The sequence below is a fragment of the Lactuca sativa genome, chromosome 6, assembly GCF_002870075.4.
Source record: "Lactuca sativa cultivar Salinas chromosome 6, Lsat_Salinas_v11, whole genome shotgun sequence".
NCBI classification, from domain to species: Eukaryota; Viridiplantae; Streptophyta; class Magnoliopsida; order Asterales; family Asteraceae; genus Lactuca; species Lactuca sativa.
The window spans coordinates 28,577,776-28,597,340 of NC_056628.2; the positions used below are offsets into that span (position 1 = coordinate 28,577,776).

General features: G+C 35.1%; 1 protein-coding gene across 1 annotated transcript; it reads left to right on the forward strand.

Moving 5' to 3' along the window:
* Positions 1 to 4,608: 4,608 nt before the first annotated feature.
* Positions 4,609 to 7,469, forward strand: LOC111895222 (uncharacterized). Its single transcript, XM_023891327.2, has 8 exons — positions 4,609 to 4,922; positions 5,047 to 5,210; positions 5,543 to 5,724; positions 5,804 to 6,088; positions 6,174 to 6,232; positions 6,308 to 6,344; positions 6,447 to 6,518; positions 6,601 to 7,469. The coding sequence occupies exons 1-8, from the start codon at positions 4,808 to 4,810 to the stop codon at positions 7,295 to 7,297; spliced, it is 1,611 nt and encodes a 536-aa protein (XP_023747095.1). The 5' UTR covers positions 4,609 to 4,807; the 3' UTR covers positions 7,298 to 7,469.
* The last annotated feature ends 12,096 nt before the right edge of the window (positions 7,470 to 19,565 follow it).

The window sequence follows — 19,565 nt, forward strand, 5'->3', positions numbered from 1 at the left end:
CAACGACTAGTCGTCGCAGTAGGTGTTTGATTGACAACGATGAAAAACCTATGACGACGACATGTCGTTGCTATAGGTATGGCGACGACAAGTCGTCGATATATGTGGTATCTATATCGTCAACATGCCATCGTTATAGGTTTCACCTATCCCAACGGCTTGTCGTTACCACAGGTAATTAATAAAACTTTTTTTTTAAAATCATTCCTGACGATATGTCGTCAGCATAGTGGATACCTGTTCTGACGACACCTATGCCAATGACGTTTTTTGACCTATCTCGTAGGGGCGGAGCCAACATTTGAAGATAAAAGGCGCTTACACTGTCCCCAACTTAGACGGTAGTGAAAGAAAATTTGAAATAATAATAAAAAAAATTCTTGTAAATCAAAATTACATACTATATTTGTTAATTGAAACCACATCGAGGATTTTTAGACTCCATTATAGTTGGATTTTTAAGGAAATATTAGAATTTTAAAACTTTTCACATATTTGATCCAGAGTCCAGACAAAGGATTTTTAAGGTTTTGAAATTCCAAATCCATCAAATTCTTGGGATTCCTTCATCGGCATGATAAGTAAAATTTATAAGATAAATGAGTGGGTGAAATAGTATTGCAATCGGAGTATCGCCTATTGGACAGGTTGCATGCTGTTACAAAAATATAGGGACGTTACTTACAAGAACAATGTTATTTAAAGATTTCCAACTTCCAATATTATAAAATAGTTTGGACTTTGGATAGTATATAAATTGACGTGTGTTGTTGTTTTTCGTAAAAGTTGCAAGACTACAGTTCATCATAAGTTGTTTAATTCTTGTGTCGTTATGGTGTAACAGTATGACCAATGCGTGGTATCTCACTTTCCATCTATGATCTTATATATGGTTCGTGTTAGAATAATAGGAGATCGTTGCTTGCATAAGAAGTTACTATATCTTTGTAATCTTTTTTTAGTTACATGGAACTATTAAAGGTAATACGTAATAAAGCCCAAAAATCATCTTTGCACAAGCTTGAAAATTCTAAAAATCGTCTAATCTATATCGCATGATGACCTACTCTAAATCCAATTAAAGTCCATTATTGTAATTTCAGGCATCACTTCCTTCTTTGGTTCTTTCACTTGGAGTTTACCTAAACTGCTATCTTGACGAAGCCAAATATCATTAAAAATAGAGAAATTAATTATTCTTCTACTCTTGTTCCTAAAACTTTTCCTGCCTAGGTCTGACAATCGTGTCGTATTCAGGTTGGCGTGTCCCTGGTTGTCGGGTTAGCGGGTCAAAATATACCAACCCAAACACAACCCATTTAAATATACAAGTCGCGAGTTGGCGGGACACGAGTTGACGGATTTGGAACATAAACTCATATATGACCCGCCAACCCATTTATTTATACGGGTTCACAGGTTGGCGGGTTCGTGGGTCAGATTTGGGTTCGTAAGTTAGATTCCATAAATAAAATTAACAATTAAACATGAATAAGTTATTGATCGTTGATGCAAGTATATCCAAATTTTAGACATTAAGTCTTAAACATCCTAATGAAAATTAAAAACATTCATAGAAACATGTTCAAATTAAACATTAATACAAACATAGATAATTCAAGTGCTAAAGTAATAGCCACAATTCCCATTTTTTTTCTCCAAAAAAACAAAGTCAATTCTCCAACACCATTTCGATACCTGATTTCGATCACAGAGTAACAAAGATGAGAGTGGGACTGTGAGAGACCGGGAGACTGGAAGTTTGGAAAAGGGAGATACACTCATACTTGATTTGATTTTGAGATTATTATTTAGGGAAAATGGGCAAAATGGTTATAGACTTAGCCTTACAGGTTATGACTTACGACTTTAGGCCGTCCACCATGAGTCAAAATGTCAAAACAGTCAAATGGTCTATGAATCAATGATATATATATATATATATATATATATATATATATATATATATATATATATATATATATATATATATATATTAGATAACACTTATTAAATATTAATACTTGATACACAAATATATTTAAAAATAAAATATTTGTTTTTATTAAAAATATAAACGGGTTCACAGGTCAACCCGTTTATTTTTTGAGAAACTCATATATGACCCGTTTAATAAACGGGTTGGCGGGTTGAAAAACTCAACCCAAACCCATTTATTTCGTGTCGTGTCGTTGGTCGTATCGCGAATTGTCAGCCCTATTCCTACCTAATTAAATAATGACATATATCATATTAGTATATTAAAATATCAGTAAATGAATATTAAATGTTACACAAGGATTTGTAGGAACAAACAGTAGGATAATATTTAATTTCTCTAATAAGTTAAGAATTTCAATTATGAAAATTTGAAACAATCCGCATACATGGTGTATAAAGCATAAGCGAGGCATCTTCCATGCTATATTTATCAAGTCCAATGATTCCATATGTCAACATAAATCAAAAGTCCAATGTCAACGATAAAACAGCCAACTAAAAGATTATGATTGCATTTTCTAGGGTTTTTTCATGTGATCCATTGGAATTATTGATTAAATACTTCATATTGATAAAATGTGAGAGAATATAATTAGTAATGAAACATTAAAAAAAAAAATCTTAATGTTGGTATTGTGTAAGCATTTGTGGAAAATGTCAAAAATTTATATTTAACAATTATTGTAGTAATGTAACTAGTAATTATGATCGACATTACCAGTCTATTGATTTTAAAGGTCATGTGCGAAAATTAAAAATGAACCCCTAAAATTTCATATTACCAATAGATATGGATAGATAAGCGACGAATATTGACAGATCGGTTACAAGGTAATGGCAGATTACCGACAGATTAGGACGGATCTAAGATGGATTAAAATTTCGGCCCTGATTATCAACAAACTTAATACTTATGATGTTAACGTGCTTATATTACCTATTAATGATTAATGATTTTTTAAAAACTAAATCATTTTCTTATTAAACTGAAACTAGTAAGATGATAGAGAAAGAAAAACCAATTAAAAGGGACAGTATTAAGGCTTCAATGTATATATCGAATCGTATGGTGCAAAGATCCAAGTCAACAGGAATCGTGCCCAGGAACATTACATCTTGGACATGTGCGATTTAGCCCCATATGGTTTCCTTTTCCTCATGTCTCTCTTTTCTCCTGATTGGCCAACGGAAATTGGTTTTATATATTTATTTTTTTGTTTTTCATTTACATTAATAAATTATATATATTAAAAAAAATAAAAATATATCAAAAATTATGGTTTTTAGTTCTCTTAAAAAAGAGTATAATATTTGTATAAAATTTATTTCAAACAAAAAAAAATGACATAGAAAGTGACTAAATATATATTGAGCGATGAATATAAATACACAAAAACTCAAAAAGCAACTAACTCCAAAGATGTTAAATGAAAATAAACGATGAATCAATAAAAAAAAAACATTTAAAATAAGTCTGCATTAAACATGCTCTAGTTTTATATATTGAATATGACCCTTATGATTGTTTTGTTCGGTTTAAGTTTAGAGACTTCGCTTGATTATGAGGTCAATTTCATTATAATGTTGAAATTTTAAAGATTGCTATTTCCATATCTTTATAATGTGTTACAATTTGACTTTTCTTCTCTCCGGCTCATCCAAAATTATAGTTTCAAACTTCTGTACCACACACGAAAAAGTGACATATGATAGGAATTGGAAACGAAACTAATGATTTGATTAGTTTTGATAGTCTTTTAATAAATAAAGAAAATCTTCTAACTCTATTATAAATTATGTTTTAATAAAATTCTATAAATCCACAGTATTTAAAACATGTTTCTCAAGATTCACATGCATCATGTATTATGAACGAAGCATGAAAGTATCACTAGTTTTATTTAGATGCATCAAGTTTTATCTTTTACGAGTGTAATGGGTTAATTCAAACAAAAATAAATAAAAAATGGTCCAAGAGATTGAAAGTTCTGTTAAATATACTCAATTGCTTTAAACTTCATAAACTATTTCATTTTTAAAAAAAAAAACTATAAACAAATAGATTTTATGATGCTATTTAAGAATTACCAACCCATTTTATATCAAATTTACAAAATATTATTTGTCATTAAATAATGAAATCCAGATTGAGCCCAACGACTAAATCAATTAACAGAAATAAAAATGATATTAGCAAGAGTTCGAAACTTCTTGAGGCCCAAACAAAATTTCAAAACGCTACAAACCAGTGAGCCACAGTCAAAAGCCCACAACCACAATATTAGTATATGTTGTTTTTCTATTTAAACTAAAAATAATATGTGTGTTTTTAATAATAACTAACTTACATATACATATTGTGATATTTCATTTCATTTCAAACATGAAATATCTATCTATTATAACAATCCATTCATTATATTATAATGTTTTAATTAATATATAAACCTAAAAACCGATAACGTTTTTAATTGAAAAGAAGCCTAACATCAAAAAAAGAATTTACCATTCTTTCAAAGTTGAGGGACTACTTTTGTCACAAACACTTTCTTCACTCCATAACATACTATTTGAACAGTTCTAATTCCATACTGTTTCTTCCCTCTCTTCTCTCTCACTCTATTTCTCTCTCCTTCATACACACAATGTGTGTGTGAAGGAAAAACCTTCATATATTACTTCTAAAATCCCTACAAAAAATCATTTGTTGGAGGAAATTTCGGCCCCAAATATATTGTATGGCTCAAGTGTGTTCTTGAAAGCACACCTTCTTCATACCCAAAAAATCAGAGCTTTTAAAATCATAATGCTAAAAAAACCTTCATATCCGTTCTCTTTTCTTCTTCTTTTTCTTGCCGTTTTTTTCCTTTTATCAAATGGAGAATCCCATTATCGAATCTCTCGATCAACACCCACTTCAGGTTCTTCATATGTTTCTTGATCATGTTCTATATTTATCATAGATTCACCCAATAATCGGTTTTATTTACGAAATTTCTTGTGGGTTTTTCAAGGGGATAAAAATGTTTTCTTTCGATTTTTCAGGAAAATTCAATTCATGGGTGAGCAGGAGATTACTTGGTGATGAACAAAAGAATGGAAATAAATCACTTGTTTTGGCTCAAGAAAGAACAACAAGAAAAGATCCTCTTGATAAATTTAAGAAATATAGAGGAGGATGGAACATCAAAGAACGCCATTATTGGGCTGTAAGTTTCTTGATTCTTTATCTCCTTTTTACGCGATTCATATTTCTAATTTCATGTTTTTCTATTCGAATCAAATCGATTGTTATTTTAAAAATTCCAAATTGGTGACTAAAACCCATTAATCTTGTTCCCATTATCCAGAATTATATTGAAAATCCCATTATGATATAAATATTTTGGGTTTATTTAAGAATCTTGATTTCATGTAAACATGCATGCGAAGTGAAGATCCTTATCCTTATATATAATACTAATTAATAACAATTCAAGAAAGAGAAATTAAATATCCTCCTAAATGTTTCTTTTTTGTTCTAACCCTTGACCGGATTCAGTCGGTGGCGTTCACGGCGGCGCCCTTCTTCGTGGTGGCGGCAGCCTGGTTCGTGATCTTCGGTCTATCCCTATCTCTAATATGTCTCTGCTACTGTTGTTGCCGGAAAGAATCATACGGCTATTCAAAAACAGCCTACACCGTATCTCTCGTTCTTCTAATCCTCTTCACAATCATGGCAATGTAATCAATCTTTCGTTTCCATTTTACAATTCCATATATCTCAACAATCTTTTGATTTTCTCTAATAATTATCGATCAGTGTTGGATGCATTGTTTTATACACGGGTCAAGGTAAATTCCATCAAACGACAACGAAAACATTGAGGTATATCGTGAATCAAGCGGATATAACTGCAAAGAGGCTTCGAAACGTCTCTGATGATCTTGCTTCCGCTAAGAAAATCGCCGTTGCACAAGTGTTCTTGCCTGTTGATGTTCAAGCTGACATCGATGAGATACAAACAAAGCTTAATGCTTCGGCTGTTGAACTTTCAGAAAGAACGAAAGAGAATAAAGAAGACATCCACGATATCCTTGAATCTGTGTATGTTTCTTCAATTCTTAAAATCGTAATAAATTTCTTTTCATTCAGACATTTTAATTATATTCACGTATATGTGTTCTTGTAGGAGCATTGCATTGATTGTTATATCTGCTGTTATGTTGCTATGGACGTTTCTTGGATTCAGTAAGCTTAATTCTTTGATTCACATAATTTGTTTTCGACTTTTCGTGACGTTTTTTTTTTAATGTTTTGTTGTAGTCTTTTCGATTCTTGGCATGCAATGCATGGTTTACACGTGAGTAATGCTTTTTTCGTTATATGATAATATGAATCTGATGTTAATTTAAAGCTTAAAAGATGTGTTTTATTAACAAAAAATGCGTTGAAATCGTTGCAGATTGGTGTTATTCGGATGGGTTTTTATCACGATAACGTTTATACTCTGCGGTGTATTCCTTTGTCTCCAAAAGTAAGTTTCCCAACTTGTACCTTATGCATTAATGGTTGTACTTTTGCATGGGTTTCATGAATTAACGTCTTTCTTTCATCAGTGTGACTGCGGACAGCTGTGAGGCGATGAACCAATGGGTCGAGAATCCAACGGCTCACACGAATCTAGACGATATTCTTCCATGTGTAGACAATGTAACAGCTCAAGAAACCGAAAAGAGAACCAAAGAAGTCACGTCTCAGCTCGTAACAGTGATCAACCAAGCCGTCAGAAACGTCACAAACGGCAACTTTCCGGCGAATTTTGCGCCGCTGTACTACAACCAGTCTGGTCCGCCGATGCCTACCCTTTGCAACCCGTTCAACTCCGACCTCACTGATCGGAAATGTGACTCCGGTGAAGTTCCATTGAGCGATGGCTCACACGTATACAGTAAATTCGTTTGTCAAGTTTCACCCTCCGGAGCGTGCACCACCACCGGCCGCCTTACACCGGAATCGTTCAGCCAAATGTCTGCCGGAATAGAGCTGAGCTATTCTTTGTACCTTTATGGGCCATTCTTGGTGGATCTTCAAGACTGTACTTTCGTCCGGCAAACTTTCACGGACATCTCCCGGGATCACTGTCCGGGGCTGTGCCGCTACCTGAACTGGATCTACGTTGGGCTGCTGATGGTGTCGTTGGCCGTGATGTTGTCGCTGGTTTTCTGGGTGATTTATGGGAGGGAGAGGAGACATCGAGTGTATACGAAGACAGTTATAAGTAGAAGTGGACGTGGTGGGGAGAAATATATGTAAAGGATTTTTTATACTAACTTTTTTTTTTTGGAGGATTTGTGAATATTTGTGTGGAGATTGTAAAAGTGGCTAAAATGTTGGTGGAGTGTGATGTTGGTTTGTTGTATCAGTATGAGTTACCCGACTTTTTTGTACAAAAATATAGTATATAGAAAAAGTATTTACTCGTTAATTAGTTGTACTTTCATATTTATTCACCAAATAATCGTGAAAATAGGATTTAGGAGTAAAAATAAGTGAATCCACAATCACGTGACGTTAACTATTTTTCTTTATAATTTATCTTTTCATTATTTAAACAGTTATACCATTATTTACATTTTTTTCCAAATTAGTTTTTTTTCCCAGAAAATGACACAGTAGGTCGTTTTGCACATCAGGTATTCGGATTGACGGGTCAAAAGACATCAATCCGAACACGACCCATTTAACTATACAGGCCATGGGTTGGCGGGTTTGGAACATAAACTCATATACAATTCGTCAACCCCACTTATTTATACAAGTTCATATGTCGGAAGGTTCGTGTGTCAGATTCCATAAATAAAGTAAATAATTAAACATAAATAATTTTTAAAAATAACTCACCAAACTTATAAATGTCATTAAACATTATGTATGGTTAAAACCCACATAAATAAAAATGTATAAATATCATTAAAAATAACTCACCAAACGTCGATACTTAATTTAGTGGTATACTCACCAAACGTCGATACTTAATTTAGTGGTATACTTTCTTAGTATTTTACATTCTTACGAATAATATTTAATATATTTAAAAAATATATAATTTCTTTTTATTAAAATTTTAAACAGGTTGGCAGTTCAACCCATATGTTTTTTGACAAACTCATATATGACCTGGTTAATAAATAAGTTGGCGGGTTAGCAAGTTAAAAAACTCAACTCTAACTCGTTTATCTCATATTATGTCCTGAATTCTCAGGTCTACCATTAAGTGATCAAAACTGTAAGATTTAAGAATTATGACCAAAACCATAAAAATTAGCAAACGACAAAGACAAAAAATGTAGTTAACTCTTAGAAATCGACTCAAAATTGAGTTCCATTTAGGCTCAAATTCCTGTAATTGGGTGTTTGGGAGTGGTTAATAAATTGACTTATCAATTTTCAAAAAGTTAATAAAGTTAATAAGTTAAAAATGTTTTTATTAAAACTTTTAAATAGTGAATAATTTTTTTTTATTGACAAGACAAAATATAACATTAAACTAATAAAACATATAGCTAGAAGAGTACAATAATAGGGTAAAAAGAAAGAAGAAAAACCACAAACTAGATATTTTAAACAAACCAAAATCTAAACTATAGGAAAGGGTAAATTGGCAATATTAATAATGCCAAAGACAACACCTGAGAATAATTGGGATCTTCAAAGGGTTGAACTGCTAGGATAAAACGGAGATCTAAGGGAGTCATAGATGATAGATTTCAGCCTGCATTTAGTGAAGCATCAAATTCTAGCTTGTTCCATCGAAGACCCTTAACCTTTATTGTTTTATGATATAGATATTAGAACGTTTGAAGCTGCTATAGATATTGATGCATCCGACTTAAACTTCAAGTTATAAATGAAATGCAACCAGCTGACAAGTAAGGAATCTACAGATTACGTGGATGCATCTTGTTAAATTTTCAAATGGACTGAACGTGCTAATTTGACCGAACCACAGGTACCAAAACTGTAATTTACTTTATTTATTAGTAATTTTTTTAAGATTACATTTGTAATTTAGATTTTATAGCAGCAAATCTTATTCAAAAAACTTATTTTTGCAAATAATACATTTATTTTTGCAAATAATACAAAAAAAAAAAAAAAATCGGAACGTCTCTTCAGAACAGTACTCCGGAGTTTCAGAAACCTCTTCGGAACGTTATATTCCAAAAAGAATGGTTAGTTTTTTTAAAAAAAAGCCATGGTATTTTTTGCAAAGGAAATAGGCTTATTAAGATAATTAATTTTTCCGTTTATTTACATCTGGCTAACTATCTATTTTTTGTACACATCTAGGTAACAAACTTTTTGAAAATGTTCACATATGACCATTATGACCTTCTGTAGCAGGTTACATCCGATCATAACCGGTCATAATGGTCATATGTGAATACTTCTAAAAAGTTCGTTACCTAGATGTGTACAAAAAAAATAGTTACCCAGATGTGAACAAACCGAAATGGTAAGAGTAAATTACACAAATGGTCACTATGGTTTGGGTAATTTATTGTTTTTGATTACTAACTTACTTTTTAACTCGGATAATCTCTATAGTTTATTTTTGTTGTGCGCTTGGTCGCTGTCTTACCTCAAAAGACTATTGTACCCTTTTTAATTTTTTTGTTAATTAATTTTCTTACTTATGTATTTATTTTTTATATATTTATAAAAATTAATAGACCCCACATATCTATATCTCGTCACCCTAAACCTGAAACCATATTTGAGAAATTTAAGTTGGGTCCCACCAATCACCATCCTATATCTCATCCTCCTCAACTTTTATTTCCTTTCCATCTTTAGTGAGATCGATGTCTTCACCATCCATTTTTTTTTGTTTTTCAACTCCGACGAACCAACACCACAACCCTTCTATTGGGTTGTGGTGGTGCAAAATTCAATGAAGAGACAGTGGGTTGTGGTGTTTGTCTGTCGGAGTTGAAGGGCTGTAAAAACATGAATGATGAAGACGTCGATGTCACTAAAGATGAAAAGAAAATATAAGTTGAGGAGGATGAGAGATAGTATGATGACTGGTGGGACCCATCTTAATTCTCCCAAATGTTGTTTCAGGTTTAGGGTGAGGAGATATAGATATGTGGGGTCTATTAATTTTTTTAAATATATAAAAAAATAAATAAAAAATAAATAAGAAAATAAATTAAAAAGTGCACAATAGTATTTTTGAGGTAAGACATTGACCAAACGCACAACAAAAATAAACAGTTGGTATCATCCGAGTTAAAAAATAAGTTAGGACAAAACGCATAAATTACCCAAACCACAGGGACCATTCTTGTAATTTTTTTACCTTTTCGGTTTGTTCACATCTGGGTAACCATCTTTTTTTTTTGTACACATCTAGGTAACGAACTTTTTGAAAGTGTTCATATATGACCATTATGACCGGATGTAACCTGCTACAGCCGGTTTATAATGGTCATATGTGAACACTTCCAAAAAATTCATTACCTAGATGTGTATAAAAAAAAAGATAGTTACCAAAATGTGAACAAACAAAGAAGTTAATTACCTTAAGAAGTCTATTTCCCTTCAGTTTCTCTCACAAAATACGTTCTTTCTTTTATACCCCCTAACATTCACAGCTTCTCGTCTCTCCCCTGTACATTATCGTTCTTCACCAGTCCAGGTTCGTTTTTCTCCCATCGACGATCCTCCTCCTATCTCCGCTCCAGACCACCATTGTCGTCGTCGGATTCTACCTCCATTTCCGATCTGGTAACTCGTAGCTTCGATCGTGCATGTGTAACACCCAAAAAAATCATGCCAAACTTAAACTTTTAAAAACATTTCAAAACCATTATTCATTACAAAACTTGTTTTCAAAATGTATAATATCATAGTACGATCACGCCTTTGCCTTCCCGCGACCACCTGATGTACCTGAAAAAATAAACTGAAACTATAAGCCCGAGGCTTAGTGAGTTCCCCCAAAATACCGATACACTACACATAACACATATACAAATAACAACATGTACTGGGTCCACAACTTTATAGACTGGATTACCCTTGGTCCCACAATGTGAGCATGGATTGCCTTCTAAGCCCACATATCACATCTGGATTGCCACCAAGCCCACAGTATGAGTCTCCATCAGCTCGTATCTAGAATGTTCCCGAGCCCACGGTACGAGTCTAGCATGCCCCACCTGGACCTCAACTCGTATCTGGAATGCTCCCTGGTTTGTTGGTTACCGCACAGAGCAGTATCACCTCAACACATCTGTCACACCCCAAAACCAAGAACGGCGGAAACGTTCAGGGGTGGAGGACGTCATGTGAAGTATCATAACAGTGCAAAGTAGTAAACAAGCAACAACATCATCCATTGCATTAAAAGTAAAGTTTTAATACATGTGTGTTCTTTGATAGTAATTAGACACCAAAATATGTAAACAAAATAAAATACGAGTCTTGTTTGTGCTCCGTCTTCTCAAAACCTAGTCATCGTACCTGTCTACTGGTGACCTGAGAATACAAGTTATTTTGAAAGAGTTTATCAGCATAAAGCTGGTGAATTCATAAGTATTTAAGTGTCATTACTCTGTTTTGGAAAGTTGTTATGAATGTCATGTATATCTTTGAATGATACATTTGATATAAGTGTGAAAACCCTAGAAAATCTCATATTTCCTACTAGTATAAAAGTAGTCTTTTACCAAGACTTGAATGTTTTGAAAGTAGTCTTCTACCAAGACCTGAATGTTTTGAAAGTAACAAAGATGGTTTTTCCCTTGTATGACTACTATTAACAATATATATAGTCTACCTCATCGTTTATGTGAATGTATCACAAAATAAAAGTAATAGGGAAAATATAGCCATAAAAGTATTATCCTTTTGTATTAGGATAAACCTGACATTGCGACTGCCGAATAGTATTAACCTTGGACATCCGTAGATGTTCATTGTCCTCTGTAGCTAACAGCAAGGTATAGGAATGGTTAGTCCCGTAAGGGTACCCTAATATAAGTATTAACCGTAGGCATCCATAGATGTTCATTACCTCTGTTGCTAACAGTTGGGTGCCGGAATGGTTAGTCCCGTATAGTATCCTTTTGTACTAGGATAGACAGAACTAATCTACACGTAATATGTAATAGTATCTCATCATATAGTATCTAGGTACAAGTATCCATGTAAGTGTATCCCTGCAAGAGGATCCAGGAAAGTGTATCTCTTCATATAGCATTTAGTATAGACTCATGAATGAACTGACTCTGGTGTAATTCCCTGTAATAGAAATAACGTTTTGTATCCTCTAAACTATCCCTATAATAGTTTACTGGAATGTATTTGATGTCCAAGAATGTTTATACACCCTTGCTACCCAAGAGTGTGGGAACTGAACGAAGAATGAATGCTCTCATATCAATATATATATATATATATATATATATATATATATATATATATATATATATATATATATATATGAACATAAGTGTATAGATATAGTTTTGATCAAGAAGATGAAAGAGGTTTTGTAAAACATTTAAGAGTTTTGAACAATAAATGACAATGAATTGATGTCATTTTATAAAACATTTCAAAAGTAATTCATTTGATAACAAAATATTTTAAGACAGAAAACCATTTCATGTATCACAGTTTGAAATATGTGAGATCAGTTGGTTGAAAACACAATTATAAATCACATGTGATTGATTCTATAACATACTGTTTTCTACTTGTATCCCCCCATTAAAGCATTTAAAATCATTTAAACTTTGATTAAGGGGTATGAACTCACCTGCAGTTGGTGGTCTGGATGAACGGATGATGTAGGATGCTAAGTGTCAAGTGAAGACTTGTACACACTCAAAGATCCTAGTTAACATATAATAACACATATATGTATCCAATTAGACTTTAAACTACTAATTGACAAAGTTAAGACATCCTAAGACATGTAAAACACCTTATATAAGTGCTACAAGTCATAAGGACTGCATCTAAGTGTTATAGGACCTTGCTATTGTGTTTGGGGTTCGAGGGTAAACTCCCTTGGAGTTTACGGTTTTATTGTCATCAACAAATGAGTTTACGGTCGTAAACTCATGAGTTTATAGCCGTAATCTCATACTCCTTTGACCATTTGATGTTTTGAAGCCTTACAAGTCCCTTAGAACCATTTCTACTTGATGGCTAAGTCTTTGGAAGAGATTAGGGCACCATTTCCCTCCTTTGAGGAGTTCACGGCCCTAAGACCATTTTCTTTTGGGTTTACTACCATAAACCCTTAAGGATTATGGTATTTTGATGTTTTCAAGTCCTAAACATAAAAAGGAATGAGTCTAGGCTAGTTTCCAAGGCTTATGAAGGATTAGGGCACACTTTGGCACCTTTATTTGGGGTTTACAGTCCAATAACATCTTGGACAGTAAACACCTTGTTCTTGGTGTTCTTGGGACGTTTTCTTGATGTATGGAAGTGTAACAAGATTTACAATACACTAGGGTAGGAGTACTTGAAGATTCAACCTTTTGGAAAGATTTCATGGATAGAAGTGTGTTAAATCACTAGATTAAATGATATACTTACTTGAAAAGGAAAACACTTACTAGATTGAAGATCTTGGAGAAAACTTGGATTATACTTGAGAGAGTTTGAGATTTGGATCTTGAAAGTTGGAAAAATGATAAAAATAACTAAGTGTTACTTTTATACCACTTTCCTTTAGGGTTTACGGCCGTAAACTCCTTGTTTAGGCCGTAAACTCTAAACTTTTGAAGCATCAGGACTTTATTGTTGCACAATAAACCCTAGGGCATCCTCTCTCCTGATAACTCCTAAAGTGTTAATCCTAAAATACTCAAACTTATTCCAAAAATTCTGAAAATTAACAGTAACTGTTCTGACTTCTATTGACTTGACATGTTATACATAATAGAAATTTCGGGTTGTCACAACATCCCACATAATATATTGACATATAACACAACTAATACGCATATAGATAATCACATAATACTACAGGTAGTCCTACAGATCTACCTAACTGGCATAGCAACTAGCATGCAGCACTAACTCATACTCAACATACTACGAACTGCTAGGATATCATATCCAATTGGCCGGCCTTGGTGCCTTAGACCCCTTAGTATAGTGAGGTAACTCACCTCGCAAGTAGTGCCGAAGTATCGAAAACCTCTGATCGATGTCTTACCGGAAATCCTGAACTATCACATAATAAATACCAAGTCATTACACAACACAACAATCTTGACTAAGGGTCCACACAATCCATCATGTCCATTCTCTTTATTGGGACAAGGCCCAATGCCAAGTCGAGAACCTTGAAATTCCTTATGCAAAGCCTATTATTGGCCCAATTTACCAAATTGGGCCCAACTCCCTAATCGGGCCTAATTCCAAGATCCATTATCAAAACTTGGCCCAAAACATTATATTCATAAAGTCCAGCAAAGGCCCAAATCCAACTAGTCCATAAACAACCCAAAACCCGAAGCCCGATTGTCAAAGGCCCAACAGAGGACGTACGTGGGGCGTACTCGTCCTGATGTTGACCACCATCAAGGTGGTTGACCCAGTACGATGGGCGTACTGGATTTATGTTGGGCGTACGTAGTGGTTTGCCAAAACCTGATTAAGTGCTTAATGGCTTAAGCACTTAAGCCCAAACTTCACATCCAGTGACCAAATGTGCCTAGGACCCATAAAGTTACAAACTTTATCACTTTGGACGTCCAGAAAGCTCTTAATATTTGGTCTTAATCCATTAAGACCTTCCTACTCCATGCATGGGACATATTAAGCCATCGGGACCTCATTTTTATCACTCAAAACCCCTTCAAGAGTCTAGAAGGACATTTCGTTTCGTCCCAATCACATCATGCACCATATTGGGACTTTTTGGGACAAGAAATGTTTCTTTAAATAAAAAATGGCAAGATTTATACATATATGCATAAAGTTTGAAGCTTTTTACATTCAGGAGCTTCTAGGGCACAAACCAACTGCAGATCTATAAGCTTGATCTTCTTCTCCAACTCCTTGATTCAACACCTTCTTCTTAAAACACTCAAGAAACACTCAATAAGCTCAAACACTCAAGGAAATGGCTAGGGTTTGGGGAAACGACTCTTAGCAGTGGAGGCTGGGATAAGGGAGGATTTTGTGGTCATAATGTTGCTTATATAGCCCCCAAACCCTAAATATTAGGGTTTCATCCTGACATAAGTATGCCCAGTGTACACAAGTGTATGCCCAGCATACTAAAGTGGACCTTAGTACGCTTATCGTACTCTTATGTACGCTCAGCGTACTTCTCCTTGACCCAAGGTTGCAACCTTGGCCCTTATACTTGTCTTGGCTCTACACTTCCAACCCCAAGGACTACAAATGAAAAAGTAGTGATAGAAGAGGGTTTGGAAATACTTGAAAAATCTCGGGATGTTTCAGCATGTAACAGTTAGACCTTCAAGTAGAAATGCACTCTAAGTAAATATGTTTATTTCTCAATCTCCTAAAGGAACCAAGTACTAAACGATGAATAAAGTTGTTGTTCACCCAATGGAAGTTTACTCTGATGAATCAGTTCCACGTGTAGTAAAAAATTTGACTAATTTTCATTTTCATGTTGTTGCGAGGAAGATCACCAAGAATAAGTTTCCATCGAAGAGTGGGGGTGTGTTTTCGTGCGTTACTACTCAGGTATGGTGATATTTGAAGCTTATAGTAATAGTTTACGATGGATGATAGATGTAGATATAAGGATGGTGTAAAATTATTAGAACATTTGCAAGCTTTTTTGTGTCGAGGACCAAATAAAGAACCTAAAATTGAAACTTTGGTATTGAAACCCATCAACGGTTGGTATATGGCTCTATGATGAACATGAACTACCCTTTAACCTAAGCACCTTTGTCCAGATTGCATATGTGTTTGATCTTCCTTTTATGAACTTTCTTTTTGATGGAATCTGTTAAATTTCAGATTCCAAGTACATGGAAAGAACAATGCAAGCCGACTCTGAATCTTCACTTCAATCAACCGCAAAGAGAGAGCCAATTCAAGTGGAAGCAGAATCAACAATTTCAAAAGTTTGTTTTAGTATCTCCGAGGAAGAGGAGGAAGAGGAGGAAAAGGAGGAAATACCATTGCGAAACATCAAAGCACGAACTGTTGAAAGTATAAATAATCCTTCTCAAGTCTCAACTTACTATTAAATAAGACTTATATGCTCATATGAATTTAATAAACATTTCGTGCTTTCCAGGAAGCTACGAAGAACCACTACCTCTTTTGGGAAATGAATTACAAGACCAACCAAGTTTCCAAACCGTTCAAAACACTTCAATCGTGTCTTTTCTATTAAAAAAACCAACAGACTTAACCTTTTGTCTAAAAAAGCTCACAAAGTTTCCATAAGTAGGGCTGAGCATGGGTTGGTTTTGACCCAAAACCGAACCCAAACCGACAATATCAATTTTCAAATATTCTAAACCGAACCCTAAACCCAAAACCCAAAATGATGGGTCGGTTTCTCGGTTTTCAAATATTCTAAACCCAAACCTAAACCCAATAGACTTAACCTTTTGTCTAAAAAAGCTCACCCCCACCCACAAACACACACATACACAACTCCCCCCACCCCCACTTCCACCCCTACACCCACCTCCACCCCCACAAACACACACACCCACAAAGACACACACAGACCCAACACCACTACCACAATCACCGGCCTAGCATCACCATCACCACCACCACCACCACGATCATCGCCATCACCACCACCGCCACCGTCATCACCACCACTGCCATAATTTCCACCACCACCACCACCACATTCGTCATCATCGACACCACCACTGCCCCACTGTCGCCGACGCCCCCACCCCCACCCTACCACCGCTATCTTTTTCTAAAAAAGAAAACCGATAGAAAAATACACATCTAAACATGTTTTCTAATTTTCTAAAACTAAAAATGAAAAATGAATAAGTTTTAACTAAACACGTTTTCTAAATTTTCCAATGAAAACTGAAAACGAAAAATGAAAACTACAACCTTTTGTTTTGGCATGAACCTACTTGTGTGTGTGTATGAGGATGATAGTGATCACGCCAATCTTGGAGCAAATTTGAGACGCTCGGGTTGAGGCTGTGAAGGAAGAGCACCGAAAGAGTGAGCGCATAGTGAGTCAGGTGGCTTCCTTCGCTTATGATATTCGGGGGTTATTGAATCTCCATCGGAGGGTGTGGGTTCCTTATTGAGGTGGTGTGTGTCAGGTTCTGATGGAGGAGGCACACAAATCGAGATTCTCTAATCATCCCGGGGCGACGAAGATGTACAGAGATCTACGTTCTGATTATTGGTGGCTTGTATAAAGCGGTATGTAGATTGGTATGTGGAGAGGTGCTTGACTTGCAGGAAAGTAAAAGTCAAGCATTGGCCACCTCACGACAAGATGCAACCATTAGACATTCCCGTTTGGAAATGGGAGGAGATCACCATAGGTTTCATTACTAAGTTGCCTCGGACAACGCACGGAGTAGATTCGATTTGGATCATCGTGGATCGATTGACCAAGAGTGTGTATTTTATTCCAATTCAGGAGAGTGTCTCTGCGTAGATGTTGGCCGACATATACATCAGGTAGGTTGTGGCACGACATGGGGTTCTAGTTTCTATGGTATCAGACAGAGACGTCCGATTTACTTCCAGATTTTGGAAGAGGCTCCATGAGGAGTTGGGTACTTGTCTGCATTGCAGCACAACTTTCCACCTTAAGACTGACAGACAGAGCGAGCACACTCTCCAGACCTTGGAGGATATGCTTAGGGAATGTATATTGGATTTTGGTAGGAGTTGGGATACGTATCTCCCTTTGGTGGAGTTTTCATATAAGAATAGTTATCACGCCAGCATTAATCGAACTCCATCTGAGATGTTGTATAGGAGGAAATGCAGGACCTCAATATATTAGGGTGAGTTCGTTCAGCGACTCATGGGGTGTATCGCAGTGGTACTTAAGACTACCGAGTTGATTCAGCAGGTTTGGGGTAGACTCCAGACAACACAGAGTCAGCTAAAGAGTTATGTCAACAACCGCCGATCAGACCTAGAGTTCTAGGTTGGGGATATGGTTCTCCTGAAGGTGTTACCTTGGAATGGTGTCATTCGAATCAGGAAGAGTGGCAAGTTATTATGGGTTTTGGACATAAGAACTTTACCTATGTGCACATACAACCCTATAGCTTGGATCTAGGTTTCACTAATTGAACATGCAACATATCCAAGACTCTCATGGCTAGATCTAATATAAACTAACAAATAAAACATATGAAAACAGATCTAGAATAATACCTTGAGTTACTTGCTTGAAAACCTTCTTCTTTTTGGAGCTTAGAGTCACAAATGTCACTCCTCTAATGGCTTACAAACACCAACTAGCAAGAAGATGATTTGAGAGAGATGAGGAAGAAGGAAATCGACTCTAGGGTTACTCCAATCACAAGGGTGGTCGATTTCCTCAACCCTATGGGTCTATTTATACTTTGAGCTCCTAGGGTTTCACCTTGAAACCCTAATTGGATAACTTAGCCTCAAAGCAATCCAAATCCTCTTCTAGATAGGCCCTTGGACGATTTCTAGGTGATCCATATCCCTAAAATCGTCCAACCCATATCCATAAGGATTCTTGGCTCAAAATACAACTTTCACACATTTGACAGTTTATACCCCTTTATTCAATTAATCTCTTTAAGTCACTAAATTAATTCCTAATTAATTTATGACTTATATTAATCAAATAATATTATTATTCTTTTAACATATTATTCTTATAATACATTAATAATAATATATCTTCTCTCTAAATCACCCAATCAAGTTGCTATGGTGAAGGCAACCCAAAAGGACCATGCACAATCAGGTTAAGTATTTACCAAATATAGTTACAGCCTTAGACACTAATCCAACAGTCTCCCTCTTGGATAAGTCTAGTAACTATAAACGCAAACACAATTCGATTAGCAATCGTAGCTTTCAAAGACGCTGTCAATTCTGATCATATCATTAACCTGTCCTTTAGATAAGGGATCGTACAGTCCTCTGTTTTGATATCGTGCAGACGATTTCATAAGACATTGTCATACTCATTGTCCAGCAACTATTTTCTCGATCTCAGATTTATTCGACATAGAACTTAATTGAACACATCAATTCAGTCCTGACCGGGCCCGGCACATAAGTCAAATCAAATCACCGATCGGCCGTGATATCGCTCTTACCCTCTAAGGATAAAAGTAACAGATAAACTTCGACTTATATGCATTTACTTATCGACTAACCAACTATACACAACAATGTGTTTTATGACATCAATTTACTGATGCGGTTTCGCATTATCAATGTACAACCAATTAGTAAATAATAAACCATATATCTAGGTTTTAAGACCATATGATATTATCGTCTTGCGATCACTCCAAAGTGATTCCAGCAAGCGCGGGTTTATTCCAATGCTCAAAAC